The following is a 16,147-nucleotide window of genomic DNA, read 5'->3' as shown; positions in this document are numbered from 1 at the left end:
ACTATGAAGGTGATTTTCGGGATTTAATAATGAAGCAAAACATTCGGGAATAGAGCAACTAATTGGCAACTAATTAGATTTAAAGAAATCCATTGCATTTGTTTAATTAAAATTTTGTTTCTTGGTTGTGCTAATTTAATTTTAAGTTGGCACAGCCTCTATTTTATCCAAATTGGCTGGAGCAACAAAATTGGGAATGGAGCAACTAATTAGCAACTAAATTTCTATATAAGTTTTATTCGATTGTGCTAAAATGGCTGTGTCAGTTTTATAGACGTAGTAATTCTTTAATTTGTACAAAAAGGAGTGAAATCCCATTAAAAAACCTTAAAAAAGTAAAAAAGATACGTCAAGTACGTAAACGCGTGCTTTCCAAAATAAATTTGAGATCAATACAGTCATCCAAGTATATATTTTAAAAGATTAAAAAAAATTTATTAAATATCTAATTAAAAATTGCTTTAACGGGCTTAATGATTAAATGATTAAAATCAACTAACGGGATTATAGTGAAGCAAAAACTTGGCGTACCCTGCTTAAAACACAATGACCCATCAATGTTATACAATATGAAAATTATTTGTACAAATAAAATAATAAAAAAATAATAACTTATGAAAAACTTGATCAAGTTAAAAAAAACATGTCAAGTATATAAACGCATTCAAAAATGGTTCTATTAAAAAATTATTTAAAAAATGGGAATATAAGTGATAACATATAATAAAGCAGAAAATGACAGATAGTAAAGCAATATCTGAGTCACATTAATTGCATTCTTGTATATGTATATTTATCAATATCAATAACATAGAGCCTTGGAAATTCAGAAAAAATATGAGCTAAGCACGCCAAGTTTTTGCTTCACTATAATCCCGTTGGTTGATTTTAATCATTTAATCGTCAAGCCCGTTTAAGCAATTTTTTAATAGATATTTAATAAATTTCTTTAAGTTTTTAAAAATATACTTGGCTAGCTGTATTAATCTCAAATTTATTTTGGAAAACACGCGTTTATGTACTTGGCGTATCTTTTTTACCTTTTTAAGGTTTTTTGATGGTTTATTACAATATTTTTAAAAAAAGTTAAAAAATGTATTAAGCATTTAATTAATGTTTGGGAAACTATAAAAAAAAACAACTTTAAAAAAGTCGTTGAGATGGACTCTATTTAACGCGTATCTAGTATCAAGATAGCTGATCAAAAGAATTAATGGCAAGTCAGGCGAAAGAAACCATATAAAATTTCAAATAAATAAAATAATTTTTTATAATTATTGTATAATCAGTATAATTTCGTATTTTAAAATAAAGTTTTCAGATCTCAAAGTAATTATATAAAATCAAAGAAATCAATTAGGTTTTAATTGTAGTCGTTAAGTAATTAAAAATAAGATTAATTAAAGTTTGGCAACACAAAACCAATCATTAAAAGGCAAGTAACAAAAAAGATAAAAATAATTTGTTTATATGTCGTGATTAATCTTTAATTTCTATAAGTAAAAGAATTTGTGAAAATATCCTGAATTGCGTATTCGAATAATTGAAAGCTATACGACCACGATCAACACATGCTTACACGCGGTCGAACTGTCAAGAATTGCATTATGGCGTTTGTCGCCGCTTGCATACGATCATGACGCTAGTCGCGGCAGTATGCATGTAAAAATAGCGTCTGTCGCCACTGCGCGCATGTGGTTATGGCATTTGTCGCCAAGAAGTACATGCGACAGTCTATAATAGAGTTAAAGATTCTATTACGATTACCTTTCTTAGAGGTGACTCTAAGAGAATACTGCGAAGGAATAACACAAAGACTGTTGATTACTTTTGGTAATCGATCAACACCTTTATTGGGAGTCACTAATAAAAATAAGAAATGAGTACAAAAGAAATTGGGCCGATTGAATATATAATAATGTAGGCGACGCGCGCTCACACACAAGATGGCGGAAAGCAAGAGGTGGGAGAGATAAAAGCAAGCATGAACAATGCACACGCAAGAATTCAAGCACGCATGGCAACAAATTACGGCGCCTTTACAATCACAATGAGTGCATCGCATACAAACAATTTACAAACTATTAAGGGGATGCTGGAGTTGTCTGTTTTACCAACAAAAAAATAGTAATCTTTGTTTAACAATATCTTTTTATTTCTTTTATAGATTTGGAAATCCTTCTCCAGAATAAAAGAATACGCATTGCTATCAGTCTGTGGAGTGGAATTTCCTCCAAAAACGAGAAAAAATTGTTAATTTGCTGTCACGTCATAACAATGTTTGCTTAATATAAAAGATCTACAGTTTGTACCTACGAAATTCGTATTCACAGACTAGTAGACGACGAGAACAAACAGTGTCAAGTTTCGAAAATTAGATTTTAATGCCTAATTGAGACGAAATTGTGAAACGAAAATTTAGGTTATATACGCGTAAAAAGTTGATAAGTAAAGTAATAAAAAAAAATATTTTTTGTCCTCGATATAAAGTCCAATTCACAGATGGATATTAATATGTATACTTTAATTCTGGAAAAGAATTTCCAAATTTATAAAAGAGATATATACGAAATCTCATTAATGATGTGCATGAATGACTCTACATTATCGACCTCGATCAAGTTTGAGAGGCAGTTCAGCATCGCCTTAAAACACGTCTGAATGTACATCTTAATGAGACAAAATAAACACGTAGAATTCAATACTTAATAGATTTAATACCTGTTATTGTCTCGCAATCCCAAACAGGGTATAACGCCTTGATTTTCAAAGGCGGCACACGAAAATTCTTTCTCTTGCGCTTTGCAGGTTACGTGTTCCGTACGGCCGCTTTCAACGTGAATGAAAGGCCACGTGTGAAGGCGATATGGAGATAGAATTGTTATTGCGCTTCGCTTAAAATAAAGAGAGTATTACTACTCTGTGATTTACCTTCTTCACCTATATATGACTACAGTTTCCATACACCGTTTATTTAATTGTGATCATCACCATTGTTTACACTGTTTTATTTATCTATCTTTTTCTTTCCTTATTTATACATTGTGATCTATATTGATTCAAGTTTTTACTTGTTTTTAATTTTACATTATGACGTGTCAATTGTTGCTGCAGAAAACATGTAAGTTTTTAAAAAACTCTCTTTTTTCTGTTTCTTAAAAGTAAATACTTCATTCTTTTACCTTTGATACTCAGTTTTTACCGACTTTACTAATTTTATTTCACGAAATTACTGTTTATTATTATATTTTTTTCTTTCTTTCCTTTTCTGTTTTTATATAGTGCATGATCTGTAGCTTGCGGCAACAAGTTTATTGACTACTATATTTCTTTGCCAACTACATTAGCTTTGTACTTGAAAAGGACCCGATACGTGATCGAAACGTTGTACTTGACAATTTAATTTTGAATAAAATTGCCAGTTGGGTTAAATTTACGAAGATTAAGTCATTTCTGGATTATTTATTACTGGCGACTTGAAGTAGAAGACCGTTATTTCTTCTTATTATCATTATTATTACGAGTACACATAAGCATTTGTCAGAAAGTAATGAAAAAGAATAAAGGCATTTTAATTATTAACAATTAAATATTGTTACAAAAAATGTCTTTTTGAATTTTAATCACAAAAAATTCTTCCTGATGTTTCGCAAAAATGCGTGATATCCAAACAAAATTACCCTTTTAAAAAGAGAAAAAAGGCGTGTGTGTGCGTCTTTAAGAAAAAAACTATTATATTAGATAAATTGTCTTATTATTCTATTGTTTTATTGTTTTATTGTGTTTTCTACAAAAAGAATAATATGAAGTAAATACGCCAACTATGCGCCAACCTTAAAACGGAAAAAAGATAAACCAAGTACATAAAAGCATGCTTTCAAATATAAATTTTAAATAAATGCAATTAGCTAAGTATGATAAAAAAAACATTAAATAATTAAATGATTAAAATTAATCAACGGGATTATAGTTAACCAAAAACTGATAAATAGCAAAACAATACCCAAGCGACATTAATTGCATTCTTGTGTAAATATTTATTGATATCAATAACATAGAGTCTTGCAAATACAGAAAAAATGCAAGCCGAACATGCTAAGTTTTTGGTTCACTTTAATCCCGTTGGTTGATTTTAATTATTTAATTATTTAAATTTTTTTTTTTTAATAGACTTGGCTAATTGTATTGTTGAAAGTACGCGTTTATGTACTTGGTCTATCTTTTTCCGTTTCAAAGTTGGCGCATAGTGAGTGTATTTACTTCATATCAATCTTTTTGTAGAAAAAAACAATAAGACAATACAATAGAATAATAAGACAATTTACCTAATATAATACTTTTTTTTCTTAGACACACACACACACACACACACACACACACACACACACACACACACACACACACACACACACACACACACACACACACACACACACACTTGGTATCTTTTTTTATCTTCTTTTAAACAAGATCCTTAATACAATAATTTATGCTGCTGCAATATAAAAAATATTATGATCCAATCAAGACTGTTGTACTTGCATTAATAGTTGCAAATATTATATTAAGTACATCTCTTGTTGGCAGTCCGCAATAAGATAATTTGTTGAATCATTAATTAATTTACTTTTTTCTCAGTTGAGGCAAAGAGCAAAAGAAGACAAAACAAGGCCTAATTTTACACATTTTTATCAAATAATCGATGTACACTAGCATTTACATGCCTATCAAAGTATTACTTTTAATTAATATTCAATTATTAATTAATTTTTATTTTATTATAAAATTCTAACGGTAAGAACGAACTTGGAATTCAACTTTAAAAAAAATTGATATTAAATACATCGACTTTTTATTAAAAAATCGATTATAAAATGAGCAACGAAAAATCATATTTGTAGCAAATGTCAGAAAAAACAATTATAAAGCAACAAAATTTGTTGTAGATATCTCATTATGTCATTTAAATAAACAAAATTTAAAGTAAAAATCTATTTCTAATTAAAAATGGATATTACTACTAACACAAATCTTTATCGAAATTATAAGATAATGTAATGGATTTTGTACAAGCTAGCGATCAGGTATTCTTACATCATCATGATTTTTTTATATTTTTATAACGTAATTTAAATTTTGCACGTCTGTCCGTCTCTCTCTTATTCTCTCTCTCTCTCTCTCTCTCTCTCTCTCTCTCTCTCTCTCTCTCTCTCTCTCTCTCTCTCTCTCTCTCTCTCTCTCTCTCTCTCTCTCTCTCTCTCTCTCTCTCTCTCTCTCTCTCTCTCTCTCTCTTTCTCTCTCAAATTACTGATCATTTAAAAACAAATTATTTTAAATCTTAGATTATTAGCAACAAATTTTAACAATGTAAACCATAGATAAATCCATTGCAGCAAAATCAATGATACAAACTTGTAAGTCTTATCAATATTATAAGAAATAGTTGTTCTTTACTACTAATCTGTAATTTTTTAATCAAAGATTTATATAAAAATAATTAACTTCTTTAATAACACAATTCTTTTTAACTTTGATAACTCTTCTAAAATCTATTTCTTTTTACATTATAATGTTTTATTTTTTTTTAAGAATAGCATTATTTATTTAATTTTTTATTATCTATGTATTTTATTCTATATTCCTGCATTCCTTTCAAGATTTTATATTTTTTCAAGATTTTAGAAAAAAATTTTAAATGTTTATAAAATAAATTTTATATTAATCTATTTTAGATATATAGAAGCTGATACTTAACGAAAACGAAATAAACACTAAAACTAAAAACAAATTAATTTAACAATGGACACATAAATCTTTAAATTTTAATATTAATAATTAGAAATAACCAGTAAAGTTAAGAAAACGCAATAGAAAGATGCATATAATTCAATTAATCAATGATTATCGCAATTATAAAAATAAGGACAAAATGCACAAAATTAAATATGTAAAAGACATTATACAAGATTTGGAAAACTATGGACCAGCTAGTTTAATACACATTGCTATTTTGAGTAACATACTTAAAAGACGCATTAATATATGGAATGCTAATGGTAATTTAAATAAGATCATCGGAAGAAAAAAATTGGGACCATCTATAGATATTGAATATCACGCGAACAATTCTGAACAAATTGGTAAGTTATTAATTAAATAACTTCAAAAAGAAATGAATAGAGTTGTTTTGATTTATAAAATTTTATGACTAAATTAAAAAAAAATTTTATTTTCAAACAGTTACGTTTTAATCCAATTAAAATAAAATCAAAAATATAATTTATTTTCTATCTCAAAACAAACTTTTACCACAAGTCTTTTTTTCACATTAATGATTATGTAAAAAATGACACTTTATCTATACAAAATTGCATTACTCGTGTTTTATTTTTTATTAATTTGTAGTAATTAAAAAATTTTTTTATGTTAATGTATTTATAGTAATTTAGAAAATCTCTAAATATTTATAAACATTATAATGATTAGAAAATTGCTAAATATTCACAAACATATTTTTAAGCTATTAAAAAATGTTTGGTTATTTTGGAAAAAAACAAAATTTATACTAATTTATTATCCAAAATTTGTCACCAATTAAATCCCATACAGCACAGAACATTAGTAACCATGTTGCAGCAATGTTGCAAACAGAAAAATGACAGCGATTACACTAGTGATCTAATGTTTAAAAAAATCGTGCTAATTCACAGCGCCATCACATCCATTTTTTGTACACTACGTGGAACTACGCGTGGTGTAAAGACAGTAAAGATATAAGGTGAAACATCCCCGTAGAAATGCGCATTCGTTCAAATTAATGGCAAACCAATCGGTGACGCTCCAAACTGCGTATGTATATGTTTTTTTTATGTAGGTTTCTTTATGTATGTGTATGTTTTGTTTTATCAATATTATGTTAGAATTTAGTGTAAATTTTGGTTTTAATTTTTAATTAGTTCTTCCTGCCATTATGCGCAAGGTTTCACCTTATATTTTTGCATATATTTTGCACCCTAGAACTACGTAGCCATATCCACTTTTAGAGAAAATAATACGCTATTTTTGGTTTACATTTGTTTACATCCACAATGAAGGATATTCAAACTTATGTTTTTACAAAAATTATATACAATATATTTTAGTGTTAAATGATGTTTACCCAAATTTCCTTTAATTAGATTATTTAACTATTAAAAGACTATTTAAAAAAAACATTAAAATTACTAAAAATTGAATAATAATACTCAACCAACAACACGGAAAAAAGTAATTAAATTTTAACATTAAAATTTAAAGCAATTGAAGAGATGTTGGACTACCTCTCAGACTTGATCGAGGTCCATAATGTAGAGTCATTCGTATTAATGAGATTTTGTATATATTTCGTTTTTTTATAGATTTGGAAAATTCTTTCCAGAATTAAAATACACCTATTAATATCAATCTGTGAATAAAATTTTATATGGAGAACAAAACTTTTTTTCATATTACTCTACTTATCGAATTCTTCCAAATCCGCACTCATACACACATGAAATTTTCATGGACATTTTTGCCTTATATCAGAAGCTTCCAGCTGTTTGAAAGCACATTATTATTCTTACCCATAATGACGCTTTACATAATAATAATTTGTACAAGGGTTTTAAAACATTAACTGCGAGTAAAAAATACATTGTCTTCACAAAAGTAATTTTCTAATTTTTTTTGATTTTTAAAAAAAATTTATCTAAAATTTTTTATTGTCATACTTAATTCTGGAAAATTTAAATTCTATGAAATGATTAATAGCTAATTGTAAAAAAAATCATTTAAGCTATTTAAAAATGTTTGGTTATTTTGGAAAAAACAAAAGATACTAATTTATTTAAAATTTGTCACCAATTAAATCCCATACAGCACAGCATTATACATGTTGCAGCAATGTTGCAAACACACAAATGACAGCGTTAAACTAGTAAATAAAAAAACGTAGTATTCATATTAAATCAATCCATTATTTTTACGTATGGAACTATGTACAGTATTCAGTAAAAGATATAAGGTGAAACATCCCCGTAGGTGTGGCATTCGTTCAAAATTAATGGCAAAAATCAATCGGTGACGCTCCAAACTGCGTATGTATATGTTTTTTTTATGTAGGTTTCTTTATGTATGTGTATGTTTTGTTTTATCAATATTATGTTAGAATTTAGTGTAAATTTTGGTTTTAATTTTTAATTAGTTCTTCCTGCCATTATGCGCAAGGTTTCACCTTATATTTTTGCATATATTTTGCACCCTAGAACTACGTAGCCATATCCACTTTTAGAGAAAATAATACGCTATTTTTGGTTTACATTTGTTTACATCCACAATGAAGGATATTCAAACTTATGTTTTTACAAAAATTATATACAATATATTTTAGTGTTAAATGATGTTTACCCAAATTTCCTTTAATTAGATTATTTAACTATTAAAAGACTATTTAAAAAAAACATTAAAATTACTAAAAATTGAATAATAATACTCAACCAACAACACGGAAAAAAGTAATTAAATTTTAACATTAAAATTTAAAGCAATTGAAGAGATGTTGGACTACCTCTCAGACTTGATCGAGGTCCATAATGTAGAGTCATTCGTATTAATGAGATTTTGTATATATTTCGTTTTTTTATAGATTTGGAAAATTCTTTCCAGAATTAAAATACACCTATTAATATCAATCTGTGAATAAAATTTTATATGGAGAACAAAACTTTTTTTCATATTACTCTACTTATCGAATTCTTCCAAATCCGCACTCATACACACATGAAATTTTCATGGACATTTTTGCCTTATATCAGAAGCTTCCAGCTGTTTTGAAAGCACATTATTATTCTTACCCATAATGACGCGTTACCTCGTGATACTTGATATTATGTATATGAGACATATATGTCACTGTGTCTGCTAGGTGGTCTAAGGTCTTCTCTTTCCCCGCTTTTTCAATCGTCTACTGCACTTTCCACATCAACCTAACTTCTACACCTGTCTATTTAACTTCTTCACAGTCTGTTCTTAACTTTTTCTTATTTTCTTCATTTACTCCTTTTTCATTTTATGTCCTTTATTTTCTGTGTACGCATACCTTTTTGCCGCTTAATTTCGTACAAACTCATTCTACCCTTTCTTACTTCATTCAACTGGAAACATAGGTTGTGTTATTTATAGAACTTTTAAGAAACATATTAAACATTTTGCTAAGTGACGCAAACAAAACTTTTGTACACATAGCCATACATGTATGCTATGCGCGTACCTTACACAAGATTTCGCACTTTTCGGTTATTAACATAAGAGTAATATTTAGAAAGAAAAAGTATTCGTATTTGTAAAATAGCTGAGTATCTCATATTTTGTATCCTTATCGTCATGTAATGTAATCCTTATCCTTATGTAATATGATCAATTATCAAAAATTGGCAATTTTATAAAGTGTTTTAGCTTTTTTTTTTCTTACACGTATTATAAGGTAAATGTCTTTATTCCCGACCCCTATAAGACCGACCTAACAAAAAAAATGGCTTAAAAATAATTTCCATAAAGAGTTTCATTCTGGTGGATAGCTTAATCCATGCACATTTCAAAAATCGTTGATTTAATCTATTTTGTCAAAGATATTTTTAGTTAGAGACGAATAAAAGCGCGTTAGTGCGTGTCCCCTCTATTGAACAGCTGTACCAGATTTTGACCGGCATGCCCCTGTTATCAACCACTTTTTTTTCAGAGCATGCAAGGCAAAAGTTTTAAACAAAACATAAAAACAAACGTAGATCAATGATAAACATAAGAAATACACATAAATCACGAAAATAATTATTTTATCTTAGTTCAATAATATGAAACAATCAATATTAGCTTATCTAATCTTAACCGTCGAATGAATAAAAAAAATGACAGTTTCCAACACATTTTTGTTTCCGAATAAATATGGCAAAGTATTAATAACAAACTATTTAGCACTTTAATTATTCCTTATAACGGATTTTGAACGAAATACGTATTATTTACGTGATCGACAATTCTTAAGAATACCTCACTCTTTTTTAAGAATACGCGTGGACAGTGACGTGCGGCAAGAAATGCAAAAAATATACGTATAATAATTGTACTTACTCTGCACGTTACAATCTTTTTGTACTGCACAAATTCAGGAATTTTTTCACTCCACTAATAAACGTGTTGATGAATCGGCAGCTTCGGAAATAACGTTTCACGTCAAAGTAATCGCGCGGTAGAGGAAGCATAGTTAATTGGGAATAAGGACATTACTTTTCATTAACTATTTTTAAGTCAATATTTTACACATAAAAGTCTTGAATAGATTTTAATATTTATCTCAACTCTTGTAAATTCTTTTCTAGGTCACTGGACCCTAAGAGGTAGCAAAGATCCCGACAACGTCACTATTGATTTAAACAGCTGCCTTTTTTCGGTGATTGGTTCTCAAATCGGGCAAGATCCATTAAAACTTCGTAAGTGGACTGTATTAAAACTAGAGAACGATTCTCAGAGTTTGGCTAAATGGCTAGACAAAATTCAGTGGAAGGGCAGTGCAGGAGTATTCCTTATGATTGGCGGAGTAAACGGACATGGACCCGAAAGTCCGAGAACAAAGTCCGAAGAAGTAAGGTACTCAAAAAGATACCCAGCACACAGTCAGAAAGAAGACGCTAGACAGCTTCTGGAAGATTCAGAGAACATAGAAGGCGAAGGTGATGTTGGTGACGATAAACATGATCTAATAGGACATTCTAGAGAGCAGCATGTTGTAGGAGGAAGAAATGGAGGTGTCGCAACTTATACTAGGATAAATAAATGTGCGGCAACATATGCTTTTCAGAGTGAACAAGACCAAGACTATGCCCTTCATAGAGCATTGCTATCAAAATCGGGTCAAGAAGCACTACATAAACTTGACAATTCCATTAAGTCAGACGCAAATATACCTGTTTCAGAATTAAAAGAACAAGATGTCCCATTTCCTAAAGGAAGCTATTGGTATGTGGGAAACATGGTACGTGATTCAATAGAAATGGATAGTGTCGTATTAAAATTAAGACATCATATAGATAAACGAAGCGAAGAAAATGCAAAGCCTCATATAGTTTCTATTTACCCATTCTTTAAACAGGAAAAAACAATAACGTGTTTCAAAGGATATCGTCTATATCGTGATTATATACAAAAACTAACTAAACAAAAATTTGTCCTTTCATCTACATTTGAAAAACTTAAAGAAATTCTCACAGAAGATGGATACTCAATAAGATACCCATCATCTAACACGATAGAAAACGCTAAACAGATTCTGGACAATTCAGAGGGCAAATCCTGCGAAGATGATCCTCGCAATCCAAAAACTGAAGATTTTAGAACAGGCCATGCTAGAAGCAGGCATGTCGTAAAAAGAAGCAATGGTGTCAATGGTGTCGAAGCTTATACTAGAACACATAGATGTGAAACAAAAAGTGCTTTTCAGTCAGAAGAAGAACAAAACTATATCCTTCATAGAGCATTGTTATCAGCAGAGGGTCAAGTAGGACTAGTTCTTCTTAACTTAAGATTCTATTCAGAAATCGGTGTAAAAGCTTCAAGATTATCAGAATCAAATGGCTCATTTCCTAAAGGAAGCAACTGGCATAATGGAAAAAAAATAAATGATGAAGAAATCGAAATGGTCCATATATATTTAGGACATCAAAAAGGTGAAAGCAAGAACAATAGTGCAGAACCTTTTGTAATAAATATGTTCCCAAGATTGAAAAATAAAACAAAAAAAGGTAAAAAACAAAAAGAACAAGAAGGTGCTCAAGCTGCTCCTGAAACTGCTTCTGCAACTACATCTAAACCTGTTTCCAAAACTCCTCCTAAACGTGCAACTGGAGCTACTCCTAAAATTCGTAAAACTGCTCCTAAAACTGCCTCTCCAACTACATCGAAACCTGCTTCTAAAACTTCTAAAACTGCTCTAAAAACTGCTACTGGAACGATTCGTAAAACTGGCCATGTAACTACTCCTGAAACTGTTCATAAAATTACTCCTACAACTTCTCATAAACCTACTCCTAAAAGTACTCGTAAATCTACTTCCAAAATTACTCGTAAAACTGCTCCTTAAATTACTCCTAAAACTGCTTTTTAAACTGCTCCTAAAACAATAGAAATAAGGGGAAATTCTAACTGTGGAACTCCGAATGAGGAGCGAGTTGCAAGAAAGGTACTTGTAAGCGCGGGGGCATGATATCACGCGGCAACTGTCAGAATACACATACATATGTATAAAAATACACATGTAATACATATAAAATATAAAGTATTTATATAAATATAAAAATGCATTGGCATTTTTTTTACAAGCTTAATGTGTCGTAGTCAAACAGGTACTAACAGTAAAAAAGAAACCGTATAATTTTGTACAATAATACTTGATTTATCAATAAAAAACCATTATAAAACCATTATAAAAAAATGATACGGGTCAAAAGTAAGATGAGAAGACAAATGAGAAGCATTTTTATCCTTACAATCTTACTTCTAGCCTTACCTTTACAACCACCGTCACAACACAAATGAACGCATAAATTGTACAAAAAAACGTCGAGTATAAATCGTTTAATAATGAATGTAATATATTGATTATAAAACTGATTAATTATAAAATAAAAAAGAAATAAAATGTATTAATAAAACGAGCAATAAAATTGGGAACCGCTGAGTAAGAAAAAAGGTCACATTATTTTGTCACCAAGAGAATAATAAAGAAAACTAATTACAAAATTATGTTTAAATTTTTATAATTGCTTTTTTTTCTTACGAATTTCTTTGCGTTATCTTTGTCTCTCGTATGCGATGTCTCCGACCGCATATCCATACTGCAGTCTTATCATTCCGGTTTTTTCTCTTTTCCATCCGTTGCATTCAATCGTTTTAACTTATGTGTGAAACAATAATAACTTTGCTTATATAATTTAATTTTTTTTAAAAACTTAAATATTTAAATTTTAGTAAATGTAATATTTTTATTATAATATTTTACATAACAGTCATCTGAAGAGCACAATGATAGATTAATAAAACAATGGTTAAAAATTTTAATTCTTAAAGGTAATATTATATCAAAATATTATAATGAATAAACATTATTAGTACATTAATTATATTAACCAAAGTAAACATATCAATGAATTATTATAGATCGCCTATCGGTTTGCATTGGATCTTACAAGAGAACGGACAGAACTGTCCCTCACCGATTTTAATGAGCTTTGGATATGTTGTAGAACATAAAAAAATATTAAACCCATATTTTTTTTTAGCGGCGTATCTCGACGTTTAGGGGTTGAAACCACCCCTTGAAAACAACGCGTTTTTTCGTTTTTGGCGAATATCTTTTTAAAATATAAGGTTTATGAAAAAATGATTTATACTAAAGTTTTTTGGTATTTTATACTCTTTACAATAGTATATTTAGATTTTCCAAAAATTTCAAACTTTTTAATTTACCTCATCCCCACCTTTTTTTTCAAAATTTTGAAAATTTTGTAAGGACAAAAATTAAAGAGCATTAAAAGTCACATCCATCCAAATATAATAATATATGGGTTCCATTATTTTTAATTATCGGCAAAACGAGATGATAATCTCGTGCTATAGGCGCCAAGCTAGTTAAGTTGCGTTATTTCTTTAGTCACGTCTTATTCAATAACTACCTCTCTTGCGTATATTTTTATATTAGAACATAAAAACCTTAATTACATAATACTCAACGTATTACACGTTATAAAGTATAAATGCATATGTATAACAAATGCGAATATAGATTAATATAAGATTAATAATTATTTTAATTGCTACAAATGCGAATATAGATTAATATAGATTAATATAAAGCAAAATATTTTTTTAATATTTAAAACTGCAAATACAATATAACAAAATATATAATATTAAGAGAGAAGTATAAAATATAAACTGCAATAACTATTTGCATAATTATATTATTTACACTATATAGCACTATATATACACTATATATGCACATAGCACACTCTGATAACAAAAATTATATAATTATATAATTTAATTTAATGAGTTCAAAATTTATACGTGTTACGTCCAGCCTTATAGGATTTAACTCTTTATTCGGTAGGAAGAATATTTCAGGGAGAACAGGTAAGGCAGGAAAGAACGTAACAAAACGTATAGAATTCCCGTAGGCACACAGTTTAAGGAGGGTATGTGCCTCGGGTCGAACGCACTTTTTGTGACTCAAAAATATAGGTCAACGTGCCGATAGGCCCGCTATAACCCGTTTCGAGTCGTACGTCCGTCGGTCCAAGTTTCGAGTCAACGAATTGAATCGCTTTAACTCGGGATCAGACCAGATGCAGTCTTTGTTCGGGATAGGCGAGGTCGTTATTAATTAAAATAAATGATAAAGTTTTACATAAAATTAACAAAAGTATTTATTCTAATAACAAATAAAAATAAAAATAAAAAGAAATACAAATAAGCGCTGAAGTCGTGGTTTGACAATTTTGTAATAACGGTATAATTAAATTTAAGACTCATAGTGAGTATGAATATAGTTGTACAAATATTAAATAAGTTGTTGTATCCCTGGTCTCGGGATACAGTGCGGGACCGCTGCCGATGACTCCTCGGGATCAGGTTTCCAAGAGATAACGCCGAGAGTTAATAATAAGAGATATATATTTATTCTTCCTGTACAGTTTTCGTTAGCGAACCCGAAAGATGAGTTACTTCGTCTAGTTTGTAGTTTCGACGAGCGACATATACTCGTCGCTATTATTATTGATTATGAGCCCACTCGTTCTCTTTCCGCGGTCTTTATATACTCAGCCTTTCGGCTTGTTACCAAGGGGTGTCACTCGCGGTCACGGGCCTTTGGCCCGTGCACTAGCTTAGCCAGCAATTGCTAGCTAGGCGCATTCCACCGGAAATCAGGAGATTTCGGGTGGCAAAATGAGTAACCGGATATGTAGCTCGGTGTGATGTCCGGTGTGAAGGCCGGTGCGATGCCCGGTAGCAAGGCCGGACGGTGTCGTCGCGCGAGGTGTCACTCGACACCCTTCTCGTTATTACAAGTAGAGTTTGTGTGAGTGTCGCGCACTCACAACATCCCTCCCCCTTATTGGAAAGAAAACGAGGGGCTGAGTTTTCGCAACTAATAGTTTACGCTATCTTATCGCTTTTCCTTAGTGAAAAACTATATACTAATCGCTATTTCTTTATTGTTTTATACTAATAATTACATACCATTTGTAGCTGGTATTGCTCGTTCTCAGATTCGCGTACACACAGGTTTTAAAATCTTTCAAAACTGAACATGTTCATGTCCAGGGTCTCGTTTACGGCCTCTTCTTCGTCGAGGAATATCTCGATGCACTTCCGGCAGTTTCTGGCAGGGCACACGTTCATTAACACTTTTCCGCATTTGAAACACTCGGTGATCGTTTCCCAATGTTCGTCAGGTGAGAGCTGCGTCCGGTATCCGTGTGCCGATGGATCTCGTATGGTGCAATAAAGCCGGTATCGTTGGCGATAACAGCTTCGGCACCATCTTCTCCAAGGAAACTCTGTTTCCACTAGACATCTCTCTGTTGGTTGGAGGCAGATGCTTCGTAGAAGTCTTTCGTATCTTTCTGGGTGGTCCAATGGGCGCACTCCATCGATGGGCTGACTGAGTTCAAATTCCACAGGAATTTTCATCCTGTCCTTGGAGTTGGTGTGTGTGTTGTAAACTCTATGTCACCGGGGTAATTTGCGGGGCTGGTTCCGCCTGGCTGCTGCTGTTGTTCTTGAGCTTGAACTTTGTTTATCGTAACGACAGTATCGAGTCTTTAGGGCTCGATTGGGTCGTCAGTTTTTATAGTCTCGTAGGAATGGAAGTGGTGGGGTGTAATTCCCTAAATCGGGCCATATATGGTCATAGTCAATTCAGCTATGCACATCCGGTGTGTGAGCGAAATTTGCAGAAATAAGTTTTTTGATTCTTTGGTTCCGGTGTAACGCGATATATCGTGTGATATATGGGTCTAATTTTGTTAATCCGAGACGTAGAGCTGTGCAAACTAATGCCACGTTTTTTCCC

General features: G+C 30.7%; 1 protein-coding gene across 3 annotated transcripts; it reads left to right on the top strand.

Annotated features, from left to right (window-relative positions):
- Positions 1-4,510: 4,510 nt before the first annotated feature.
- LOC118646211 lies at positions 4,511-12,746 on the top strand. 3 transcript variants are annotated; one of them, XM_036288601.1, is made up of 4 exons: positions 5,333-5,414; positions 5,733-6,140; positions 10,395-11,047; positions 11,165-12,746. In XM_036288601.1, exons 2-4 carry the CDS (start codon positions 5,876-5,878, stop codon positions 12,149-12,151), a joined length of 1,905 nt encoding a protein of 634 aa, XP_036144494.1. In that variant the 5' UTR covers positions 5,333-5,414; positions 5,733-5,875; the 3' UTR covers positions 12,152-12,746. The 3 variants fall into 3 exon arrangements, with proteins under 3 accessions (XP_036144493.1, XP_036144494.1, XP_036144492.1); XM_036288600.1 differs by lacking the exon at positions 5,333-5,414 and adding an exon at positions 4,511-5,084 and having other exon boundaries at positions 10,395-12,746; XM_036288599.1 differs by having other exon boundaries at positions 10,395-12,746.
- The last annotated feature ends 3,401 nt before the right edge of the window (positions 12,747-16,147 follow it).

Source organism: Monomorium pharaonis, chromosome 6 (assembly GCF_013373865.1).
Source record: "Monomorium pharaonis isolate MP-MQ-018 chromosome 6, ASM1337386v2, whole genome shotgun sequence".
NCBI classification, from domain to species: Eukaryota; Metazoa; Arthropoda; class Insecta; order Hymenoptera; family Formicidae; genus Monomorium; species Monomorium pharaonis.
Note: the sequence above shows the minus strand (reverse complement) of the source record. Positions and strands in the feature narration are given on the sequence as shown.

Excerpts from the sequence above, each read along its gene's own strand:
- LOC118646211 (XM_036288600.1), top strand. The coding sequence starts at position 5,876 with ATGCATATAATTCAATTAATCAATGATTATCGCAATTATAAAAATAAG. Across the intron at positions 6,141-10,394 it reads GAACAATTCTGAACAAATTG|GTCACTGGACCCTAAGAGGT; the intron begins GTAAGTTATTAA and ends ATTCTTTTCTAG.